Source organism: Sinocyclocheilus grahami, unplaced genomic scaffold, assembly GCF_001515645.1.
Source record: "Sinocyclocheilus grahami isolate Dianchi unplaced genomic scaffold, SAMN03320097.WGS_v1.1 scaffold72.1, whole genome shotgun sequence".
Classification (NCBI taxonomy): domain Eukaryota; kingdom Metazoa; phylum Chordata; class Actinopteri; order Cypriniformes; family Cyprinidae; genus Sinocyclocheilus; species Sinocyclocheilus grahami.
The window spans coordinates 501,943-525,941 of record NW_015505251.1 but is presented as its reverse complement, the minus strand read 5'-3'; the positions used below and the strand labels follow the sequence as shown (position 1 = coordinate 525,941).

The following is a 23,999-nucleotide window of genomic DNA, read 5'->3' as shown; positions in this document are numbered from 1 at the left end:
GGGCAGAATGACAGACTGGTTGTCATGACAATTTTTTCTTTAGTGAAAGCTTAGTCCGGACTTCTTTTCGATTATTTAGGTCTAACCCCGAAGGTGCTAAATGTACTTCCGCTGAAAAGGTGAATTGACATGCGTATCATCCAATAAGATAACAGACTGGGGAGGGTTTTCAAGCGAACAACCAATCACAGAGCCAAAATACCTTACGCGTTTTAACTGCGACAGCTTTTCGTGCTACTAAAAACGCCTGTAAAAAACTCTAAAAACGCGATAGAAGTCTGTTGTGTAAAATACATATGACAGTTACAATTACTGCTATATAAATGTGTGAAATTATAGAAAACTGACCTCCAGAAACACCCCAGTGCTGCAAATTACTGTTAGCCAACATGAAGTGAGTACAAATGTGCAGACTGGCTATTCTCCAAACCGCTGTTTATTAAAAAGAGGTTTTCTGCTCTAATGCCTCTTTCATCCATTTAGGCTGAATATCGAGGGGTTATTAGTCTACTTTCCGTATGACTACATTTATCCTGAACAATACTCGTACATGCTTGAGCTGAAGAGGACGCTGGACGCAAAGGTGTGTTATAATCCATTTATTAAGCCAACATTAATTAAGGGTAGTTAACATGACTTTTCACGCCGTGCCAAAAGTACCATGTGATGTAATGTGCAACACGTAATCTAAAACGGGTTTAAACTGCATTTTCAGTTACTTTATACAGTACAGCACTATTATTTATTTAGAATTAAACCATTTGCAATTAGAATATTGAATGGAATTGAGTGTAAGCATCTCATGTGAAAATTAGTGCTTGTGTTTTTGTAATGTTGAATAGCTTTTGTTGGTGTCTTAATTATGTATAATACATTACTATCTATCTATCTATCTATCTATCTATCTATCTATCTATCTGTTTCCCCACTTTTATTATCTTGCAAAGGGTCATGGAGTTCTCGAGATGCCTTCAGGAACAGGAAAAACAATTTCTCTTCTTTCCCTCATTGTTGCTTACCAGAAGGTGAGGGATTTCTGAATGACTGTGTTATATAACTTGAAACTTCACTATAATGAGAGTCTGATAACTGCATATAATTTGATTTATATTTTCATCACTTGCAGGATCACCCTTTAGAAGTCACCAAGCTTGTCTACTGTTCTCGCACAGTGCCTGAGATAGAGAAGGTATTCAACATTACATACATGTTTATAACCCATTGCATACTTAGTTCATGACTTATTTTTACATTTATTTTCAAATATGCGTTTCATCGTTTAATTATCTATTTATTTTCTGTAACCTCTCTGTTCTCCTGTCAGGTTGTGGAGGAGCTAAGGAAACTAATGGATTATTATGCAAAGCAAACAGGAGTGAAAAATGACTTCCTTGCACTGGCACTTTCTTCACGGAAAAACCTGTGCATTCATCCTGAGGTAGAAGTGTGGTTTCAGTAAATCTTTTTGTGCAGGTGAACTCATTAAGCAAAAGTGAATGTGTGATTACAGGTGAGCTCTCTGCGTTTTGGAAAAGAAGTAGATGGAAAGTGTCACAGCCTGACAGCATCATATATTCGTGCGCAGCATCCCAGTAACCCAAGTCAACCTGTCTGCCAGTTCTATGAGGTGTGAAGCATTTCTCAAGCATTTGCTGTAGCATTTGGCCTTTTTTTCTAATCCTGGTACAATTTGTGTAAGGCCTGAATCCCTGTATGTATTTTATTGTATTCTAGAATATGAAATAATCATGTTTATTAGAAGAAATATTTTTACATTTTTAAAATATTTATGTTTTAAAATGATAAACATTTATTGTTAGTTAATATATATAAAATATATCATGTAAAAAAAAAAAAAAAATATATATATATATATTAAAACTAAAAACATTTAAATATAAATCTATTTAAAGTAAAATATTTAACTGACATTAAAATTAGTGCTGTCAAATGATTAATTGTGATTGATAGCATCCAAAATAAAAGTTTGTTTACATAATATATGTATGCGTACTGTGTATATTTATTATGTATATATAAATACACACACATGCATGTATATATTTCAGAAAAATATGTTGTGTATATATTAAATATATTTATAATATAAATCCTATGAATGTAAATATAGACATGTAAATACATGTAAATATTTTCAAAATGTATACTGTATGTGTGTGTATTTATATACATAATAAATATACACAGAACACACACATATATTATTCAAACAAATTTTTTTATTTTGTATGCAATTAATCGCGATTAATCATTTGACAGCACTAATTAAAATAATCATTTGCCTGTATGCAGCAATTTGATGCAGTAGGCAGACAGGTGCCCATTCCCCCTGGTATATATATCTTGGATGATCTGAAGGACTTTGGGCGTAGAAAAGGCTGGTGTCCGTACTTCACTGCGTAGTGAGTACTTGCTAGATTTAATATGGTGGATGTTTGCTGCAATTGATTGACGATTGTATACAATTGATTGTTGTTGCTCTCATACTTTTCTTCTTTTAGATTCTTCACGCAAACATTGTAGTGTACAGCTACCATTACTTACTTGATCCAAAAATTGCAGACCTGGTCTCGAAAGAGCTCACAAAGAAATCTGTAGTTGTGTTCGCCGAGGCTCACAACATCGGTGAGTAGAAATTTGCAGTACTTGTTATGATCACCCATATCATGTGGACAGATCTTGGCTATTTAAGCTGATATTGTTCCCGCTAGATAATGTGTGTATTGATTCCATGAGCATCAACATTACCAGGAGGACTCTCGATCGCTGTCAGACTAATGTGGAAACCCTGCAAAACACCATTAGCAGGTGTGACAAAATACTGGAAGAGTGAATTCATTAGTATTTTATTTATTACTACATGAGTAATGCCTTTCATTTCCTGCCGTCTGTTTGTGTTCTTGTAAAGAATTAAGGAAACAGATGCTGCCAAACTCAGAGAAGAATACAGGAGATTAGTTGAAGGTCTTAAAGAAGCAAATGTTGCCAGAGAAACTGACATGTATCTGTCCAACCCAGTTCTGCCAGATGAAATCCTTCAAGGTCAGATTTATTATCTACAACAACCCCTAAAATATTTGAGTCACACAAAAATGTCTGTCTTTGCATTAGATAAACCAAGTGGCATCTGCAAACAAATGGCATATTTCACAAAACTTTTAACTGAGCATTTTGGTGATGGCTTTCAACCAACTGGTCCCAAGGTAATTTTTAGCTGATGAATGAAGTCATCCTCCCTGTTTGACATCCAGAAATGTCCAGATACTTTTAGTGTTGATCTGAACAATAAAAATACAATGTCTGTTCTATAATATGAAACCTAACAGACTTCTTTTGTGATAATTTTGCTTTAAATAGCTACATTTCTTTAAATACCACTTGTTTTAAAATTTTGCTTCATTAAGTGTGCCTTAAGTATCCAAATATATTTGGGATATGTGACTCTAACTACAGAGGCTGTACCTGGCAGCATTCGCACTGCAGAGCACTTCGTGGGCTTTATAAAGCACTTCCTGGAGTACCTGAAGGCACGTTTGCGAATCCATCATGTGGTGCAAGAGAGTGCCCCTCAGTTCCTTAAAGACATCTATAAGAAGGTCTGCATTGACCGCAAACCCCTGAGGTGAGTAAAAGAATCAAGTCTGTTTCTTCTGCCATTCCATACTGGAAGTACTGATGGTCATTATTAAAGGGGGCATAACACACACAGTTTATGTAAAAAAAAAAAAAAAAAAAAAAATATATATATATATATTAAAACTAAAAACATTTAAATATAAATCTATTTAAAGTAAAATATTTAACTGACATTAAAATTAGTGCTGTCAAATGATTAATTGTGATTGATAGCATCCAAAATAAAAGTTTGTTTACATAATATATGTATGCGTACTGTGTATATTTATTATGTATATATAAATACACACACATGCATGTATATATTTCAGAAAAATATGTTGTGTATATATTAAATATATTTATAATATAAATCCTATGAATGTAAATATAGACATGTAAATACATGTAAATATTTTCAAAATGTATACTGTATGTGTGTGTATTTATATACATAATAAATATACACAGAACACACACATATATTATTCAAACAAATTTTTTTATTTTGTATGCAATTAATCGCGATTAATCATTTGACAGCACTAATTAAAATAATCATTTGCCTGTATGCAGCAATTTGATGCAGTAGGCAGACAGGTGCCCATTCCCCCTGGTATATATAACTTGGATGATCTGAAGGACTTTGGGCGTAGAAAAGGCTGGTGTCCGTACTTCACTGCGTAGTGAGTACTTGCTAGATTTAATATGGTGGATGTTTGCTGCAATTGATTGACGATTGAAAAAAAAAAAAAATATATATATATATATTAAAACTAAAAACATTTAAATATAAATCTATTTAAAGTAAAATATTTAACTGACATTAAAATTAGTGCTGTCAAATGATTAATTGTGATTGATAGCATCCAAAATAAAAGTTTGTTTACATAATATATGTATGCGTACTGTGTATATTTATTATGTATATATAAATACACACACATGCATGTATATATTTCAGAAAAATATGTTGTGTATATATTAAATATATTTATAATATAAATCCTATGAATGTAAATATAGACATGTAAATACATGTAAATATTTTCAAAATGTATACTGTATGTGTGTGTATTTATATACATAATAAATATACACAGAACACACACATATATTATTCAAACAAATTTTTTTATTTTGTATGCAATTAATCGCGATTAATCATTTGACAGCACTAATTAAAATAATCATTTGCCTGTATGCAGCAATTTGATGCAGTAGGCAGACAGGTGCCCATTCCCCCTGGTATATATAACTTGGATGATCTGAAGGACTTTGGGCGTAGAAAAGGCTGGTGTCCGTACTTCCTGGCATGTTACGCAGTGAGTACTTGCTAGATTTAATATGGTGGATGTTTGCTGCAATTGATTGACGATTGTATACAATTGATTGTTGTTGCTCTCATACTTTTCTTCTTTTAGATTCTTCACGCAAACATTGTAGTGTACAGCTACCATTACTTACTTGATCCAAAAATTGCAGACCTGGTCTCGAAAGAGCTCACAAAGAAATCTGTAGTTGTGTTCGCCGAGGCTCACAACATCGGTGAGTAGAAATTTGCAGTACTTGTTATGATCACCCATATCATGTGGACAGATCTTGGCTATTTAAGCTGATATTGTTCCCGCTAGATAATGTGTGTATTGATTCCATGAGCATCAACATTACCAGGAGGACTCTCGATCGCTGTCAGACTAATGTGGAAACCCTGCAAAACACCATTAGCAGGTGTGACAAAATACTGGAAGAGTGAATTCATTAGTATTTTATTTATTACTACATGAGTAATGCCTTTCATTTCCTGCCGTCTGTTTGTGTTCTTGTAAAGAATTAAGGAAACAGATGCTGCCAAACTCAGAGAAGAATACAGGAGATTAGTTGAAGGTCTTAAAGAAGCAAATGTTGCCAGAGAAACTGACATGTATCTGTCCAACCCAGTTCTGCCAGATGAAATCCTTCAAGGTCAGATTTATTATCTACAACAACCCCTAAAATATTTGAGTCACACAAAAATGTCTGTCTTTGCATTAGATAAACCAAGTGGCATCTGCAAACAAATGGCATATTTCACAAAACTTTTAACTGAGCATTTTGGTGATGGCTTTCAACCAACTGGTCCCAAGGTAATTTTTAGCTGATGAATGAAGTCATCCTCCCTGTTTGACATCCAGAAATGTCCAGATACTTTTAGTGTTGATCTGAACAATAAAAATACAATGTCTGTTCTATAATATGAAACCTAACAGACTTCTTTTGTGATAATTTTGCTTTAAATAGCTACATTTCTTTAAATACCACTTGTTTTAAAATTTTGCTTCATTAAGTGTGCCTTAAGTATCCAAATATATTTGGGATATGTGACTCTAACTACAGAGGCTGTACCTGGCAGCATTCGCACTGCAGAGCACTTCGTGGGCTTTATAAAGCACTTCCTGGAGTACCTGAAGGCACGTTTGCGAATCCATCATGTGGTGCAAGAGAGTGCCCCTCAGTTCCTTAAAGACATCTATAAGAAGGTCTGCATTGACCGCAAACCCCTGAGGTGAGTAAAAGAATCAAGTCTGTTTCTTCTGCCATTCCATACTGGAAGTACTGATGGTCATTATTAAAGGGGGCATAACACACACAGTTTCACCCAATCTCATGTTAATCTTCAGTACCTATAGAGTAGTACTGCATCCTTCATATCTCCAAAAAGTCTTTAGTTTGATCATATTTATAAAAGAAAGATACAGCTTTACGATTCTCTCTGGAAAAAGCCGAGCTCCTGGAGGCGCGCCGTGGGCGGCGCTAAAGTGTGACGAGCACTTGGACACGGATGCCAACAAAACAGACATTTGATGCCGTTTCACTTACCGTCTGCAGTTCTGAATCATGACCGGGATCTTTTATAGCTGGGACCGCTCCATCTTTCAGTATCAAACGATGTGCAAATTCAGCATCGAACTGGGCCTTGTTTATAAAACGTTCATCAACAAACACACTTGTGAAACTCCGTTGCTGCTCCGGAAAAACAAACTGTATCCACTGTTTACAATAATGCTGGGTTCTTTAGGAAGCTGAACAAAGTTATCTTTCCCTTACAACCAAAAACACACTTCTTTGGATTGGAGACATTCTTCCCAAGCGAGTCCCGTGCAGCGCTGGTGGATGAAGCGTGATCTCACTCTTGCTCTGGTCGATGCGTGCGCGGATGCGTTCTTCCGGGAGAAATGCCCATATAAGGAGTTCCACCCTCGTTTACGTCATTAAGAGCCACTATCGAAAAAAAACTCTCCGAAACTTGTACGAACCCGGAAGGACGATTTTTGGCACAGAAATACTCTGTGCCAAATAAATTGTCATGCGTCCAAAAAGTTTTTTGAAACTTTTTCCATGCTTACCATGAGAATCCAACTCTTCAACAGTATAAACTACTCTGAATGTATGAAACAGCATTGTACCCCCCCCTTTAAGTAATGAAGCAGCATATTCACCGCAGCCTAAATTAATATTTAATCCACTTCCAGATTTTGTGCAGAGCGGCTGCGCTCACTCCTGAGGATGCTGGAGATCGCAGACATTGCTGACTTTTCAGCCATTACCTTGATCTCACACTTTGCCACACTTGTCAGCACTTATAGCAAAGGTAACAAAGCATCATCCTGCCTTCCTTCCATTATAAAGCTATGGTCACATAAAATTTAATTCTGTGAATTTGCGCTGGAGAAATCCAGTAATTTCAAAGGAAATCTATATGATTAGGGATTGTGCATGTGAGCAAACAGTTTCCCTGTGCAGATTTTGCAATGGGTTCAAGTCTTGGATTTTTTTTTTTTTTTTTTGACCAGTGAAATTCACTCATGTGACCACACCTTAGCACTGCTAATATCTCAGACTCCCCTCAATCTACTTATGATTTCCTGCAAAAGCGAGTTCTTATGTGTAATTGTTCTCTTTTAGGCTTTACCATCATCATTGAGCCCTTTGAAGATAGAACGCCAACCATAGCAAATCCTGTTCTTCACTTCAGGTGCATTAATTCTGCTCTAATACAGTTTCTCACGCATTTTCTATTATCTTTTTAATTTAATTTATTAGCTTTGTCACTCATTTTGGATTCTTTCTATGCAGTTGCATGGACCCCTCTATCGCCATAAAGCCAGTGTTTGGGCGCTTTTAATCAGTCATTATCACATCAGGGGTAAAATGTGCTCCTCAATCCATATGCCCCATTTTCCATGAATACTAGATTACACACACACTGCTCACTAAACTCTTCATTGTAATCCCACTGTAACACTCATGCCATCTGTGTAAGACAAACTCCACTTTCACCTTAAAGCGTGCAGGCCGCATTTAAAATGGGTTTGCTTTAGCTTGCTAATTTTAGTTTAATGGGGAACCTTTTATACAACATCTGTAGCCTTTACTTCTACGGTTATTGCAAAACACAAATGTTATTTACAATATCTTCTGCAGTTGTTTGTAATAGAAGCTTCACTATTTTGAGTTAGCAAATATTTGATTTAGATCATTTTTGATTCTGTCTCTAAACAGACACTCTCTCCACTGGACATCTACCCACGCATCCTTGATTTCCACCCAGTCACTACAGCATCCTTCACCATGACACTGGCACGAACCTGTCTGTGCCCTCTTGTGAGTTATGACTCGCAATGCCACCGTTGTAGTTTACTATTTAAAGAAAGCATTTATGCAAATATTTACATATTTAATAGAGAGTTTCGAATGAAGATATACTGGGCTGGCATCTTTTAAAAACACATTAAATCAGTGATTTTCTGCTGACAAAGCTGCTCAATGGAAACTGAGTATTTCATTATGTGATTCCAGAAGTATATATATATATATATATATGTGTGTGTGTGTGTGTGTGTGTGTGTATTTTTAACCATTTTAAACCATTATATTTTTCCAACTTTCAGATTGTTGGCAGAGGGAATGATCAAGTAGCGATGACCTCCAAGTTTGAGACCAGAGAAGATTTTGGCAAGTTGTTTTGTTTTTGTTTGCATTATTTAAAATACATCCCATAGCTGTGATCCGGAATTATGAAAACCTGCTGCTGGAAATGTCTGCCATCGTTCCTGATGGGATCGTTGCATTCTTCACGAGTTACATATACATGGAGAACATTGTGGCTTCATGGTATGAACAGGTATGAAGAGACAACTTGATTCCTTCTCAAATCACTGAAAGTGCCGTTATGATAATCATAACTAATTCTCAACTCATTCTCTTGCTGGATTTGTAGGGCATCCTTGAGAACATCCAAAGAAACAAGCTCATTTTCATAGAAACCCAGGATGCAGCTGAGACCAGCATGGCCCTGGAGAAGTATCAAGAGGTCAATAAACATTGGGGTTTTAATGCTCCCTAATCCAATTTTCTGTAATCGTGTTGAGTGATGTTGACTTTATTTTAGGTTCCCTGTGTTAATGTAATCACTTTTGTTGTCTTTTGCTTTCAGGCCTGTGAGAACGGCAGAGGAGCAATTCTGCTCTCAGTGGCAAGAGGGAAAGTGTCAGAGGGGATTGACTTTGGTGGATACTCCTTCTTTCAATTTTGAGCTTTCTTTATACAGGTTTTCTGCTGGTCTTAAGACTTAATTCACCCTGCCATAAATTAAGGCCTTAGAAAAGTTTTAAATTGGAGCAGAATGTCTTACATTCATAAAATCATGGCATTAAATGTTGCGTGTAAAAAAAAAAGAAGAATATCTTCCTCTGTATTTTTGTTCTTTTTTCCCAGTACAAATATTTAAAGGTCCCATGACATGCTGCTTTTTGGCTGCTTTTATATAGGCCTAAGTGGTCCCTAGTACTCTATCTGAAGTCTCTTTCCCGAAATTCAGCCTTGGTGCAGAATTTCAGCCACTACGAGCCAGTCCCACAATGAGCTTTCCTTAGGATGTGCCATTTCTGTGTCTGTAGCTTTAAATACTAATGAGGAGGAGAGAGGCGGGGCAACTGCCATGCTTCGCTCGTTTGCAAGCCATGATGTCTCTCGAGGAAAAAAAAATATTGCGCTCGCCTCGCACAGTAGTAGCTCATTTTCTCATGGCCGGGCCAAATTCTCTGGGCGGGCAAAGCAGAGAAAGGGGAGGTAACCTTTCCCCGTATGACGACATAAAGGGAAGATTCCAGATTGGGCCATCTGAGCTTTCATTTTCTCAAAGGCGAAGCAGGATACCCAGGGCTCGGTTTACACCTATCGCCATTTCTAGCCACTGGGGGACCGTAGGCAGGCTAGGGGACCTCCTATTAATGTTAAAAAACCTCATAAAGTGAAATTTTCATGCCATGGGACCTTTAAACATTCTTAAATCAAGATAATTTTACTTGAGGTACCAAATGAGAAGGAAGTTTATCTTTCTGATGTTATTGGCAGATATTTTTGTCTTGTTTTAAACAAATTTTGTGTGCCCTTCCATTACAAATGCCCTTCCAAAATTTTCTTTACTTAGTCTTACCAAGTCTTAAAATTACTTTCATAAAACATGCAGAAAACTTGTAATTAGCAAATTCTTTAAAACAATTAAGTGTAAACATTTGTTCACCAGTTCATCATTTTGGCCGTGCCGTTATCATGTTTGGAGTGCCATACGTTTACACCCAGAGCCGAATCCTCAAGGTTTGTAGAGCTTTTTCTCCCAGATCTCGAATACATTTCTAATTGATAAGATTTCCAATACATTCTGTAATGAAAAGAAATACCCTGACCTGTTTGCTTGAATTAGGCACGGTTGGAATACCTCAGAGATCAGTTTCAAATCCGGGAAAATGACTTTCTGACATTTGATGCGATGCGCCATGCGACTCAGTGTGTGGGCAGAGCCATCCGAGGCAAAACAGACTACGGCCTGATGATCTTTGCAGATAAGGTAAGTAAACTGATGAGAAGGTAGCATGATTTTTTTTTCTAAGTTGTTTAATTCTTGTGTTTCCCTCAGCGTTACGCACGAGCAGATAAGCGAGGAAAGCTGCCCCGCTGGATTCAGGAACACCTTACAGATGGAAGCCTAAATCTGACCATTGATGAGACTGTGCAGTTAGCCAAGTACTTTCTACGACAGATGGCCCAGCCCTTCAGACAGGTAACCACAATAACCTTCCTCAGCCTGTTCAATGATCTAAACTTCTCACGCTTTATGTGTTCATTCAATAAGTTGTTAAATTTTTTATCAATTTAAACCAGTTTAAATCATACATATATACACAAAAAGCAAAAGCACAATGATACGTTTACAGCAGGGGTGGGGAACGTTGATCCTGGAGGGCCACTCTCCTGCAGAGTTTAGTTCCAACCCTGAAAAACCCTAGGAAAAAAAAACCTAAATGCATCCCGAAGACCTTGATTAGCTGGTTCAGGTGTTTTTAATTAGGGTTGGAGCTAAACTCTGCAGGGACACCGGCCCTCCAGGATCAACGTTCCCCACCCCTGGTTTACAGGGATGAGGTTGTGAGGTACATGTTTTTATTTATGTTGTATTAAGAGTCTTTTTGTCATGTTTGTGTGGCAGGAGGATCAGTTGGGTCTGTCCCTGCTGACCCTGGAACAACTGCAGTCTGAGGACATGCTTCAGAAAATTGCTCAGATCGCTCAACAAGCCTGAGGTCTCTGGTCTGGGAGATGTGTATATATATGTATTCTTTAATATGGTGTTTTCTACAACAAGAAGCATTAATAAATGCTGTTCTTTATCCAGTGTTGTTCTTTACTGTTTGAAGAGAAACATGCTGTCTCAAAACCAGCTGCAGAGGGCACACAAGCACACTGAATTAAGGGGAAGCTACTGGAGGTCACCAGGAGTTGCATACCAGCTATTGATTGGGCCTTATCAGCTGTCAACCACCTAATTATCTGAAAACACTTTTTACACATATTGATTTTAACAGAGGTAGAACAATTTTATTTGGTTCATCAGCAACGTTCAGTATATAAATATACTCCCTATGCTCACGGAATCTGTAACATGATTCAACAATATAGAATGTACAGCTGTTTAGATTATATAACAGCTCATATGATGTCTAACCTCTCAGTAACTACATCCACTAGCAAGATTCAAGTTATATACTATATATTAGCCCTGTACCCTGAAATTCTGCACATGTAAAATCCTTCCTATTGTGTTGAGAAGTGCTTAAACTAAAGCAACAGCACAGCATGCATAAATATAAAGTACATGTGCTTGAAATTGAAAAATCAAAAGTCCCTTATATTATAGGCACAAGTATGTACCACAATTGGTTGATATTAACTCAGAAACATACAAATTAGTATGCACAACAGCATGTCTTACAATCATCTTGGAATGTAACATCATGGATTACCATTAGGAATTTTTGTGTTAAAGGCACAATATGTAAGATTTTTTTATTAAAATATCCAAAAACCACTAGAACTGTGTTATATATTTTGCTGACTTGTGTACTTACATTATCCGAAATGTTTCGAAGAATGTTTAAATCCAGAGAAATAAGCAATTTTAACTAGTGACATGGACCGTTTCTATAGTGTCATTGTGTCGCCTGCCAATTACGTCATAACCCCTCGATTTCCAGTTTTGTTTTGAAGAAAACATGGAAACACCAAAGATGCTTTTAAAATGTTTTGCGTTTTAATAGACCGGTGACGACTGCACAGAGTAGCATAATAACAGAACTTTCAAATATATCTAGTATGATAAAACAGTGCCTGCTTTTTTTCCCCACATCCGCACGACCGGAAGGAGTGGAAGCAGTCGACTGTGGCATAATAAAAGCTCCGCTGCTTTCGAGCCGTGTGTCACGCTCGTTCAGCGGCCTTGTTTCACTTCGACGGCTTTCAGCCTCAGCCTGCTTCATTCTACTACATTAATAAATCATTATCTCAGCCATGAACATGATTTCTGCACGAGTCCCGTCGGATTGCATCGGCTGTGGGGATGAAGACAACTCCCATGATTCCACACTCAGTCACTGCATCAAACTACGCCTTTGTCTATTTGTTTATTTTGAATAAACGCCCTCTAGCGGCGAAAATTACATATTGTGCCTTCAAGAGCATTTAGAAGCCATTTGAAGATTTAAAGTGATAGTTCCCCCAAAAATTAAAATTCTGTCATTAATTACTCACCCTCATGTTGTTGTTCCAAACAAGACCTTCATTCATCTTCGAAATGCAAATTTAGATATTTTTGATGAAATCCGAGAGCTTTCTGACCCTGCAAAGAATTGTTGAATAAAGTAGTTTTTGTTTTCTCTGTGCACGAAAAGTATTCTCAAAGCTTCATAACATTATGGTTGAACCACTGTTCACATGGACTTTTAACAATGTTCTTACTACCTGCCTGGGCCTGCTGCCTAAGCAGGGTCAGAAAGCTCTCGGATTTCATCAAAAATATCTTAATTTGTGTTCTGAAGATGAACGAAGGTCTTGCGGGGGTGCGTAATTAATGACAGAATTTTAATTTTTTCCACTATCCCTTAAGTGCAAATACTATAATTCTATTGCATGGTAGTGTGAGGACATGGAATGTATGTCACATATTGCTACAATATTCTAAGTAAACAGTGGTAAGGTGCAGTTACATTAGTAAAATTATGCAGGCAAAAAAATGTCCATTGTCAATAATGTAGCAATGAATTAGGCTTACAAAATAGAGACTCTCACAACAAAGGCTTTCTGTTGGTCAATATAGCAAATTTGTGCGACCAACCTGAACATGAGTGAAACCTAAGTACACAAAAGTCCTGAGTGCATGGATTCCTATTGAAATGACTGGATTTTGCCTGCAAAATTCTGCTGAGCAATAAAATGTGATCGCACTTTTATTAAAAAAAAAACTGCACCCTGCCTAAGACTGTGGTAATGGTCCTATCTTTGAAATGCAATAAATTATAAATTTCTGTGACATTTTATATTGCAACAGGCTTTTAAAAATGAGTAGACTGAACTGATTTTACAGTGTAAAAAATATTTTTGTAAAGCCAAAGTGTGCTCTCCTTTTCCAGAAGCACTTTGACAGACTGCTGTGAAGTGTGTGCATTCATCGTCATATACTATTCCTCATATTATTGTCAAATATGACCTTTGCAGTCATTACAGACCAGCCAGATGTGAGGCTGACATCTCTGCATCAGTCCTGATGTCACATGGCATGTCTGAAAGTTAGCTGTCACCGCTCAGAGATGCACGGCGTGCTAAACTCTGCGTGCTTGAACTCAGACCCCGTGCATCTGTCAGCCTATTGGGCTTCTGAAAAGACAAAATAGACTTTCATTATCCGATAACCATTCTCAATCACCATCCTTTAACTAATTCCTGATTACTGTAAAAGTATGCATCACCCTTCAAAAGTTTGGGTCCACTGAGAAGAAAATACTTTTATTCAGCAATTATACATTAAATTGATTCATATAAAGTTCAAAAGAACAGCATTTATTTGATATAGTAATCTTTTGTAATATTATAAATGTTCTGAAAAAATTTTATCAGTTTCCACCAGAAATATATAGCAGCACAACTGTCTTCAACAATGATAATAATACGAAATGTATTAAGCACCAAATCAGCATATTAGACCGATATCTGAAGGATCATATATTCAAATAGAAAACATTATAAATCATATTATTTCACAATATAACATTTTACTGTATCAAAATAAATGATCAAATACTTGCTCAAATAAATGCAGTCTTAGTGAATATAAGATACTTGAGCAAATTTGAAAGCAAAGACCCAACGCTTACCATATCAGGCTCTTGACTTTCTTTGAGACCCACATTAAGCACATTTAGAGAATTGGCTCTCTTCATCCTGTTTAAAAATAAATGAGTAGTTAAAAATACTGCTCTCTTCTACATCAAAAGTGACGAGAGCTGAACAATAAGCAGAATATCATTACCCAGCAGCTCGAGGGGCTGTTTCCTGTGTTCCAACTCCTTTCAGTTTCCGAACAAGCTTCTCACTGCTTCGTCTTATAGATTCCCGGAGCTTGGTGAACGATCCACTGCGCTTCAGACTTCCCAGACCATCCTACACACACACACACACACAAATTGTACATTAAAAGGCTATTTTTCCTAATAGAACATGCATATTTGGATTGAAAACATACCTGTCTAGAGCTTCCCTCCTCTGTATGTATCCAAACCGGCCGGCCGTCCCCTATGTGAAAATATTAATTTACTATTGGACAAGTATGCTTAGCAGGTCAAACTACGGTGTCTAAAACTTCCTCTGAAGGCAGAAGTAAAACTGATTTTACCCTCCACTGAGCCAAACTCCTTCTCATGAGCACGAGTCAGAATCTCTTTATAAAGAGCCTCAGCTTGCCTGTATTTCCCCTGCTTGAGATAACAGGAGGCCTGAAGGGTAAATGAATGGTATATTATATATCATGCATAATATACTACTGCTACCATTATAAACAAAAAACACAAGCATTTGACAAGATACTCATTTCCTATCCTGACCAGGTTGTTCTTGGTCTTGGCCACGTTGGCATCGTCTGGACCCAGCTGGCTCTGGTAAATGTGCAGTGCACGTTCATAGTGCTGCTCCACTTCCTGGTATTTGCCCTGGTTCTGGCATAGGAGGGCTAAGTTATTCAGCTGCTTGGCTACATCAGGGTGATCTGTCCCAAGCACCTATCAACAGACAAAGATAGGCAAGATATTTAATCTAGACCAGTGGTTCTCAACCTTTTTGACTCCAAGGCCACAACAACATTTAAAGGCTCCATGACTTTTCCAGTTGTCCATGATTTACTGGTAAGGATAAAATCATTATAATATGATGATTTGCTACTATGTTGTGTTCGTGCAAACCAGGATATTTTGATGAATAGAACATTTGAAGAATAACATTTATTTGAAATATTTTTTTTTTTACATATGTAATGTAAAAGCCTTTGATCAATTTAATGCATCCTTGCTAAATGAAATTATCTTCTTTAAAAAATAAAATAAAATAAAAAAATCTCACTGACCCCAAAGTTTTGAACGGTAGTGTACAGGGGTAAGTTGATCTGATCTGACAGCTGTTATAGAAAGGACAGGTGGGAAAACCACTCACTCTTTTTGTGTCAGTACCTTTTCTCTGATCTCCAGAGCTCTTTTACACAGTGGCTCTGCCTCTTTATACTTCCCTCTTTTTCCATACAACACAGCCAGATTATTCAGAGTAGCTGCCACCTACAAACACAAACATAAACTCAAGGAAAGGGACCTAATGTATATAGATTGCATATGTGACTATTGACTTTTCAGAGAAATACAAAAAGAAAAAAAGAGCAAAGCAAACTATAACAGTAACACATTCCATCTTCAAACAGAACATACTGCTGGATGGTCAATGCCTAATGTCTTCTCGCGGATAGCCAATGCATCATTCAGGAGATTGGCCGCTTCCTTGTATTTGTTTTGATCCCTGTATAGCATAATATTAATGTTATTTAATAAGATTAGAATGTAATACAGATTAATAATTATATTTACACTTAAGGTTAAATGAATGTGTGACCTGTACACCAAAGCCAGGATATTGAGCATGGTAGCAACATCAGGATGGCTGTGGCCTGAGGATTTCTCCAGGTCCTCCAGAGCTTGCTTGCAGAGCGGCACGGCCACCTCATAGCGGCCCTGAGAGGCGTACTGGATCACCAGGTTGTGGAGAGTTCGGAGGCGGGCAGGGATCTCATATCCTCCTTGCTGGGCAGCAGCGGCAGCACTACTGTGTGGCTGAGACACTGCAAATACAAGAGTAGAGCTGAGATACATGCACACATGCTCCGATAGATTGAGCTGCGGTGATCATGAGCTCAAACCAATCTTGTTACATTTCTCAATTTCCTGATTTTTGAAATTCTAGTTGTGGTTATAGTAAATCCTAACTGTGGTTGAAACTTAACACTGTGCTAAACCTTGCGTTAACCAAACCCTTGCTTGCTCTAACAGCTGACATGGCAAAAACTCAATAAACAAATGTGTAAAGGAACAGCTGTGGTCTGTGAGGAGTGTCGTACTGTGTGATTGCTCCTCTTCTTCAGAAGGAAAGAGATCATCAAGGGACCCCTTCCCTGAAGTAGAATCTTTATCCTCCTGTAAGAAACAAACAGCATGAGCATGTCATGAGTTTACGATTTAATATTTTGAATAGCCTTTAGACCAGTGGTGCCTAATCATACAGTTTTTGAAATCACAAAATGAATCATGGTTAATCTAATAAATCATGGTTAATTTAATATATCAATACTCCTAGACTTTGTTAATAAAAAAAGTTTGAAATCAAGCATCTTTGTCATAATTACTGAAGAAATACAGAAATATCTTTGATTATATTGGGGTTAGTGGTGGGCCTTCAAGTCAAAAAGGTGGGTGTTTTTTTTTTTTTTTTTACTTTTGGTACTTTTATGTCCCAAGTGTTGCTTTTTCAGATCTCAACCTTTTTTTTTTTCTTGTTATATGAAGGTCGGACTGACTTTATGTCATGCCATGCATTTATTTTTCCTTATTAAATGCCATTTTGTATGGATGGAATGGTTTTAGCATTGTGTCAAGCACAGACATTAGATAAAATATGAAAATCCATCATGAAAATATGAATTACATTGTTTAAAGCTATGATAATCCAAATAGAAAAGAAAAAAAGAAAGAAAAGAAAGAAAACAGATAGAATAGAAAAAGAATAGAGCAAGCTAGTGTTACAGGCCTTTTTTGCTTTTGTTAATTGTATAACAAATAAAAAGAAAGCAAATAGACAGAATACAAAAAGATTAGAAAAGCTAGTGTTTTTTTTTTTAAAGAAAACAAGCAGTAAATGAATAGAGTGCAAGTCTAAAAGGGACACTTTTTTTTAAATAATAGAATTAGAATAGAGGGTGCTAGAGTTAGAGGGTCAAAAAAAGATGGAAGAGATGTTATATAGATCTTACACAAATTGTGATTGTCCCACTGCAAAAAAAATAAATATATATTTATTTAAAATTATTTATCAGACATAACCACAGCAAAAAATATGCCTGAGATTAAATATGAGATCAAATAAATGTAAGAAAATCAAGAAAAAAAAATCAAGGTTAATATCACTTGTGAGCAGAATATTGTTTCCAATCAATATGTAATTTTGTCAAATATTATTTAATTGTGTGCAACTTGGTAAATGAATGTGATGCATTATATATAAGCATACCAGCTGTTGAAAGACCTGACCAACACAAAGCAAGGGCGAACACAAGCCATACAAGGACGGTAATTGTCTGACTGAAGAACAGGACATCCTAAAGAGTTGGACTGAGTACTGCTCAGAGCTGTACAGCTATGAAACCACAGGAGATCCAGAGGTACTGAATGTCCCCCCCAGCAACCGACAATGACAACTACCCCATCCTTCACACAGAAGTGGAATAAGCAATGAAATCGCTTAAGAAGGGGAAGTCGGCGGGAGTGGATAACGTCCCTGCAGAGCTCATGCAAGCAGGGGGAGATGCCATGATAGGTGCCCTACTGAATATCTGCAACAAGATCTGGCAGACAGGAGAATGGCCCAAACCATGGACCCAGTCTCTCATCATCATCCTCCCTAAGAAAGGCAATCTACAACTTTGCCAGAATTATCGTACCATCAGCCTTATAAGCCACCCAAGCAAGGTCGTGCTAAAGATCCTACTGAATCGATTGAAGCCGCAAATGGACAAGGGCGCAGCACATCAGAGCAGATCTTCAACCTTAGGATAATATGCGAGAGATACCTACAACATCAACAAAACTTTTTTTGTGGACTTCAAAAAGGCGTTCAACCTTAATAATACTGTAGAAATACCTGGATGCTTTCGTTGCGGATGAAGGGTCCAAACCTGAGATACTCGCCAGGATCGCCCACACCACAGTGGCACTGACAAAATTAAAGACCATCTGGAGTGACAGGAACATAGCCCTCAGCTCAAATATCAGACTGATGCGCTCCCTAGTCATGTCCATATTTTTATATGCCTGTGAGATTTGGACACTAACAGCTGAACTGGAAAGGAAAGTTCAGGTCATGGAGATGAGATGCTTCAGAAAACTCCTCGGCATCTTCTACAGAAATCACATCTCCAATGAAGAAGTACATGACAGAATTCGGCGGACCATTGGGCCATATGATGACCTCCTGACTGTGGTGAAAAAATGGAAGCTGAGGTGGTACAGCCATTTAATAAGGTCATCAGGACTTGCGAAGACAGTCCTGCAGGGCACAGTGCCAAGAGGGAGGAAGAGAGGCAGGCAGAGAAAGAGATGGGAAAACAACATTCAGGAGTGGACAGGCCATATGCTGGGCGAGACCTTGAGAAAAGCTGAGAAGAGGGAGGAATGGAAGAAGCTGGCTGCCAGAGCATCTGTGGCGCCCCAACAGTCAACCAGACTAAGGGACAGGTGAAGGTGGGTGAAGGTGATTTAATTGCTTGCCATTTTCTTACAAAAACCCATATCCACAAAGCTAGTCTAGAACAAACGTTTAGCCTATAAACCTAAATGTTTTAACCATATGAATGTTTTCAAGATGAACCCTTACCATAGGTGGCTCTTCGTGGTCGTACTTGCGGATGCTGCTCATGAACTGCAGGTGTCTGTTCTGCTCCTCTAAAGTAACCACTTCCTGTTCCCGCTCCTGTAGCTGCTGCTGGGCCCGGGCCAGCTCGTCCCTCAGCCACTGGTTCTCCTGGCACAACCTCCGCACCTGAGCACGCAACTTCTGCTTCTCTGCCTCCAAAGAGCCCAGGTGTGCTGACAGAGCCATCATCACCTGGATGAGCGGGAAACAGACAGCTAGGGTGAGTGAAAAGGCTCTTAATGAGACAGCAAGTGAATGAAGTTGACTGCGCCGCTCACTTGCGCCTCTCCTAGGCCCAGTTCAATCCTCTCCAGAGACTCTAAGATGATGTTGGTCTTCTCCTGCTCCAGGCTAGCGCTCTCGCTGGGCGTCTGACTCTGGAGCGTTTCCTGCAGGCTGTCCAGCAGCGTGCAGTTCTCTCCACGCAGAGCCTCCAGCCCTGCGATCACCTGCTGGGTGCTGCATAAGATTTCCTCCCCTGACAACATGTCTGACACTCAGACCCTAGGGAGGAAAATATACATTTGGTATCAACATGCATTTAGTGTGCAAATTGACCAGGACTCTAGGGAATTGTTCACATAGCATGCAGGAGTGCATTATAACATTCACACATTTCTGGGTTACTATATTGAGTATCTGTTTTGATGACGCAAATGATTATTCAAAGTGGTAAACTGACATATTGTTCATGACAAAAGGTTTTTTTTGAGCATGCATGCAATAAATTGATCAAAAGTAAGAGACATTTATAATGTTATAAAATTTCAAATAAATGTTGTTCTTTTAGACTTCCTATTTTAAAGTGTCATGAAACAATGTATCACATCTTTCACAAATATATAAAGCAGCACAACTGTTTTAACATTGGTAATAATAAGAAATGTTTCTTTAGCACCAAATCAACATTTTAGAATGATTTCTGAAGGATCCTGTGACACTGAAGACTATTGGCTGCTGAAAATTCAGCTTTGCCATCACAGGAATACATTACTTTTTAAATTATATTCAAATAAAAAACACTCATTTTAAATTGAATGATATCTCACAATATTTAAAATTTTTGATTTTTTTTTTAAATGCAAGCTTGGTGACTTTTTTCAAAAATATTCAAATATCTAAAGGTAATTAACACAGATCAGAACGTAAACCCCAAAGTTTAGCTACTGTATAATTAACTGCTTAGTCTGGATTTAAACAGATTTACTAAATAGAAAGTGGTTTGTGTGCTTGACGTCTTTTTTTCAAACATTCAGTGTAAATGGGTGTATTTTATATGTTGCTTCTGTGTCACAAAAAAGATAAAGAACCACTTTTATAGTTTATTTCTATAATTCCATTTTATCTCCATTTTTTATAGTTTTTAAAATGCAATGTGCAGCATAAAAAAGTCTCAGCATTCAAATTATACTTGCAGAGCAACTTCTGCTACATAATCCTACAGTACACAGTCATTGTTGTTAATGTGGGTGGCATAATAAATGCACACTGCCAAGAAACACCGTAGGTGATATTTCAGGAAGAAAATTGTGTAGACAAACTCCACACAAACAACTACTAGACAAACAGAAAAGGGTCACAGGTAAAATTATATCACACGCAGTATAGAATATCAGAAACTAACCTTAATTCACGCTAAAAGCAAGATCTCCTTTGACTGCAAAGAAAGAAAAATCTTCAAAATAAATATGGGATATATGTTTTTTAAGAAGCACCAGAGAATACAACAAATATAAACTGGCAAAAAATGTACTGGTAATTGTCTGGCAAGACATAATCCATTAATTTTACAGAAATTTAGGTAACTGTAAAATGAAGTGCAAAATTCAAAATACAGGTAAAACACCTGTAAAAAATAAAAACAGAAAATTACTTCATATTAATACAGTACATTGTGCCCTATTTTAGATCATAAGAGCATAGACTCCTGTTAGTGAGAAAAGTGAAGTGACGCTTGCCTGCCACTCCAACACATGAAAACAAGCAGAAGGGTTGCTAGGTAAGAATCAGTTTACAGGTAGGAACAGAGATCTCTCTGGGGAGGTAAAGGACTGAGCTCATGTTTACGCCAGACCGATCAGGTCATCAACACGGATATATGGGTTTAATTGAGAAAATAACAAAACAATGATACATGCATTAGGTACCAGTCTGGCATGCTTAAAGGGTGGAGTGGACCAATGGCTATCTTGCATGTTTTTTATTTTTCTCTATTTTGGCTGTTGCTGTTGAAAAACCTTTCAGTTCTGATCTGTATAAAATTACATTGAATACCCTGGCTTAATGAATCCAGTTCAACACTTGAAGGATTCACCATAAAAGTGTCATAAATGTGTTCATATGACTAGTGTGGTATATTCCAAATCTTCTCATTCAAAATTTCAGCGAATAACAGCTTAAACTTAAGTCTGTTCTTTACGACGAAAAGTTATCGTATGGCTTTAGAAGACCTGGAACACAGAACAGCAGGAGTCACATTCAGTTTGGAGCTTGACAGCTGTCAATCATTCTTTACGGTCAGTATATTGAAAAGAATGGCACAAGAATCCACAAAGTTCATAGAAGAAAGAAGGTCGTACACATTTGGAGGTTTGGCTTGACATGAGGGTGAGTAAATAATGACAAAAATGATCTATTTGATCTGTCAATTGAATAGTAAAGTGTTCATTCTCTCATGATGCTGAATCGTCTATATCCAGACACGTGTTGTGTAAACAAAGAATTGTTTTAAGTACAGACATATATTTACAGATAAATTTAAGAGCTATATAGCTATAGGGAAAATATTAAATATTAATATTAATAACCCCGTTTGAATAAAATATACATTGTGACAATTAAGCTGGCCAACCTAAAATGAATGAATATCTCCTATAATAAACAAACAATGACACTCTATGATGGGTAGACCTCTGTAAAAGTGATTTTTAGTGACGATAAGTGTTAAACATGCTGTCTTTCACCAGATTAGCAGTTGTAACGAAGGCTAATTCAGGAAAAACAAACAGTGACAACAAACGAAGGTGTAATAGTCTATTAAACCGCATTGTAAAGCTTTTTATTCTCTCAGGTCACATAAAGAGTCTGTTGGCCAGTGAGTGTGAGCAGCTAATATTCATTTACCTGCAGTAACTTGGACAAGTGGCCACGACGCGGAACTTACAGCCAGACAATTCCGACTAAAACAATCCACATCACATCTTTATTTCCTTGATGTAGTCGCGATTAACGGATGTAACAGCCAAGCAGAGCCTCGGTCGCGGTCATTCACTCACCTGTTGTTGAATTAACAGCGCTTACCTGATCCGTCCGTTCATTACCGCGACTGCGCCGTGAGCTGCCTGCGCGACCACCACAGGCCACCTATCTGCCGCAGCTCAGAACTGCGCCTAATGGAGCATCACCACATCAACAAATACATGAGGCGTGCACAATAACGCTTTTTTATTGGAGGGTGTCATGATGACTAATTACAAATATACTTGAATCAGATATGCAATCAGATGCAAAAGCCTCTAGCGCCGTTTGAACTTTTCTTCTAAAATTATTATTATTATTATTATTTTTTTAATAATGCTTCTATATGTAGGTTCAGTAATTTCACTTTAATGGCAATGAATAGGTTCTTTTCAGCTTTTGCATCTGAACTCTTCAATTAAAATGTAGTTTATTCTTAATAATTTCAATTGGCTCACATTTAGAAAAGTAGGCCTAACCATTTAATGCAGCTCCATAAAAAAAGACTGTAAACGGTTTGAGAAAGCAGTAGATGTAGTTTTACCATAAAATACTGTCACATTTTTTGTAGTTAAAAACTCTGAATTACCATATCATTTATGCTGAAAAACAGGAAAAGGACACGATTATATTTTAATATTGTTATCAGTAATGTATATTATTTAGTTGATTATTTTAGTGTCGTGTGTTGTTTTCTGCCCATGTTTTATGGCATCTTGGAATTACCATGAACTCCTTATGTGCATTTCTATTTTACCACCTGTATTATCATGATAGACAGGAGTACATTTTATGGTAAAAAGCAGATTTTAGTTCAAGTAGATTGCTATATTGACATTGAATCACTAAAAAGTACAGGCACCAACATACCATCCCATAATAACCTGGTGGAAACATTGGCACAGTATTTTTATTTTTATTTTTGAGTGATTATTATAAATAAGTCCGTGTTTATAAATATTTCAGTTATGATTACAAAGCCTCACATTTCAAGTGACATTTAATTAGAACGACTTGACTGCTTCACTAATGACAGCATTAGTGAGGCAGCCCACTTTTATTGTGAAAATATAGAATAAAAAATAAGAGTTGCCTACCTAGACAGCATTTTAGGACATTGTGCATATGTAATGATGACAAGCTGCTTCTTTTATCAATGCTTAGCAACAAAAACATTACACATTACTTGCTGCAAATGCAAAGTATATGTAAATCTGTTACACAAGACAGTCACAAAGCATTTTAGATGGCCTCTATGTTGGACATGCATTGGGAGGAGTCTCTCTGTGACGCCACATTGGCATAGTTTCAATAAAGCTGCTTAGGGTGAGTTGGGGTAAGAGGGAGGGGGTGTTGTCTGGGTGTGTAAAATAAGCAGCATTAGCTTCGGACCCATCAGACAGGCTTAACTTAACGATAGGAACCATGCAGATCAGGATGCATCTAGGAATCGTCTTTGGTTTAACATAGAGCGTGAAGAACTGAGAGTGAGGAAAGAGAGGGTTGCGTTGCAGAATGCAACTGAAAAAGGAATAATG

The 23,999-nt window shown here is 37.3% G+C and overlaps 2 protein-coding genes across 6 annotated transcripts; one reads left to right on the top strand and one right to left on the bottom strand.

Annotated features, from left to right (window-relative positions):
* The first annotated feature begins 223 nt into the window (after positions 1-223).
* LOC107585555 (TFIIH basal transcription factor complex helicase XPD subunit-like) lies at positions 224-12,058 on the top strand. The gene is given in 23 exon segments (XM_016272623.1): positions 224-394; positions 484-583; positions 948-1,025; positions 1,127-1,189; positions 1,325-1,438; positions 1,511-1,627; positions 4,845-4,961; positions 5,061-5,184; positions 5,271-5,367; positions 5,468-5,601; positions 6,013-6,181; positions 7,149-7,267; positions 7,582-7,651; positions 7,753-7,822; positions 8,179-8,280; positions 8,568-8,631; positions 8,679-8,800; positions 8,897-8,989; positions 9,113-9,185; positions 10,205-10,275; positions 10,382-10,525; positions 10,595-10,738; positions 11,165-12,058. Coding segments are annotated over 23 exon segments (2,283 nt in total). The 5' UTR covers positions 224-389; the 3' UTR covers positions 11,258-12,058.
* An 852-nt stretch (positions 12,059-12,910) lies between these two features.
* On the bottom strand, positions 12,911-23,626 carry LOC107585554 (kinesin light chain 1-like). 5 transcript variants are annotated; one of them, XM_016272618.1, is made up of 15 exons: positions 23,559-23,624; positions 22,348-22,613; positions 20,849-20,881; positions 19,503-19,728; positions 19,186-19,416; positions 16,658-16,733; positions 16,156-16,381; positions 15,975-16,062; positions 15,726-15,827; positions 15,108-15,281; positions 14,900-14,999; positions 14,750-14,799; positions 14,537-14,667; positions 14,382-14,448; positions 12,911-13,884 (listed from the first exon to the last, which is right to left on the bottom strand). In XM_016272618.1, exons 4-15 carry the CDS (start codon positions 19,710-19,712, stop codon positions 13,798-13,800), a joined length of 1,542 nt encoding a protein of 513 aa, XP_016128104.1. In that variant the 5' UTR covers positions 19,713-19,728; positions 20,849-20,881; positions 22,348-22,613; positions 23,559-23,624; the 3' UTR covers positions 12,911-13,797. The 5 variants fall into 5 exon arrangements, with proteins under 5 accessions (XP_016128104.1, XP_016128103.1, XP_016128106.1 ...); XM_016272617.1 differs by lacking the exon at positions 20,849-20,881; XM_016272620.1 differs by lacking the exon at positions 20,849-20,881 and having other exon boundaries at positions 22,500-22,613.
* Positions 23,627-23,999: the final 373 nt, after the last annotated feature.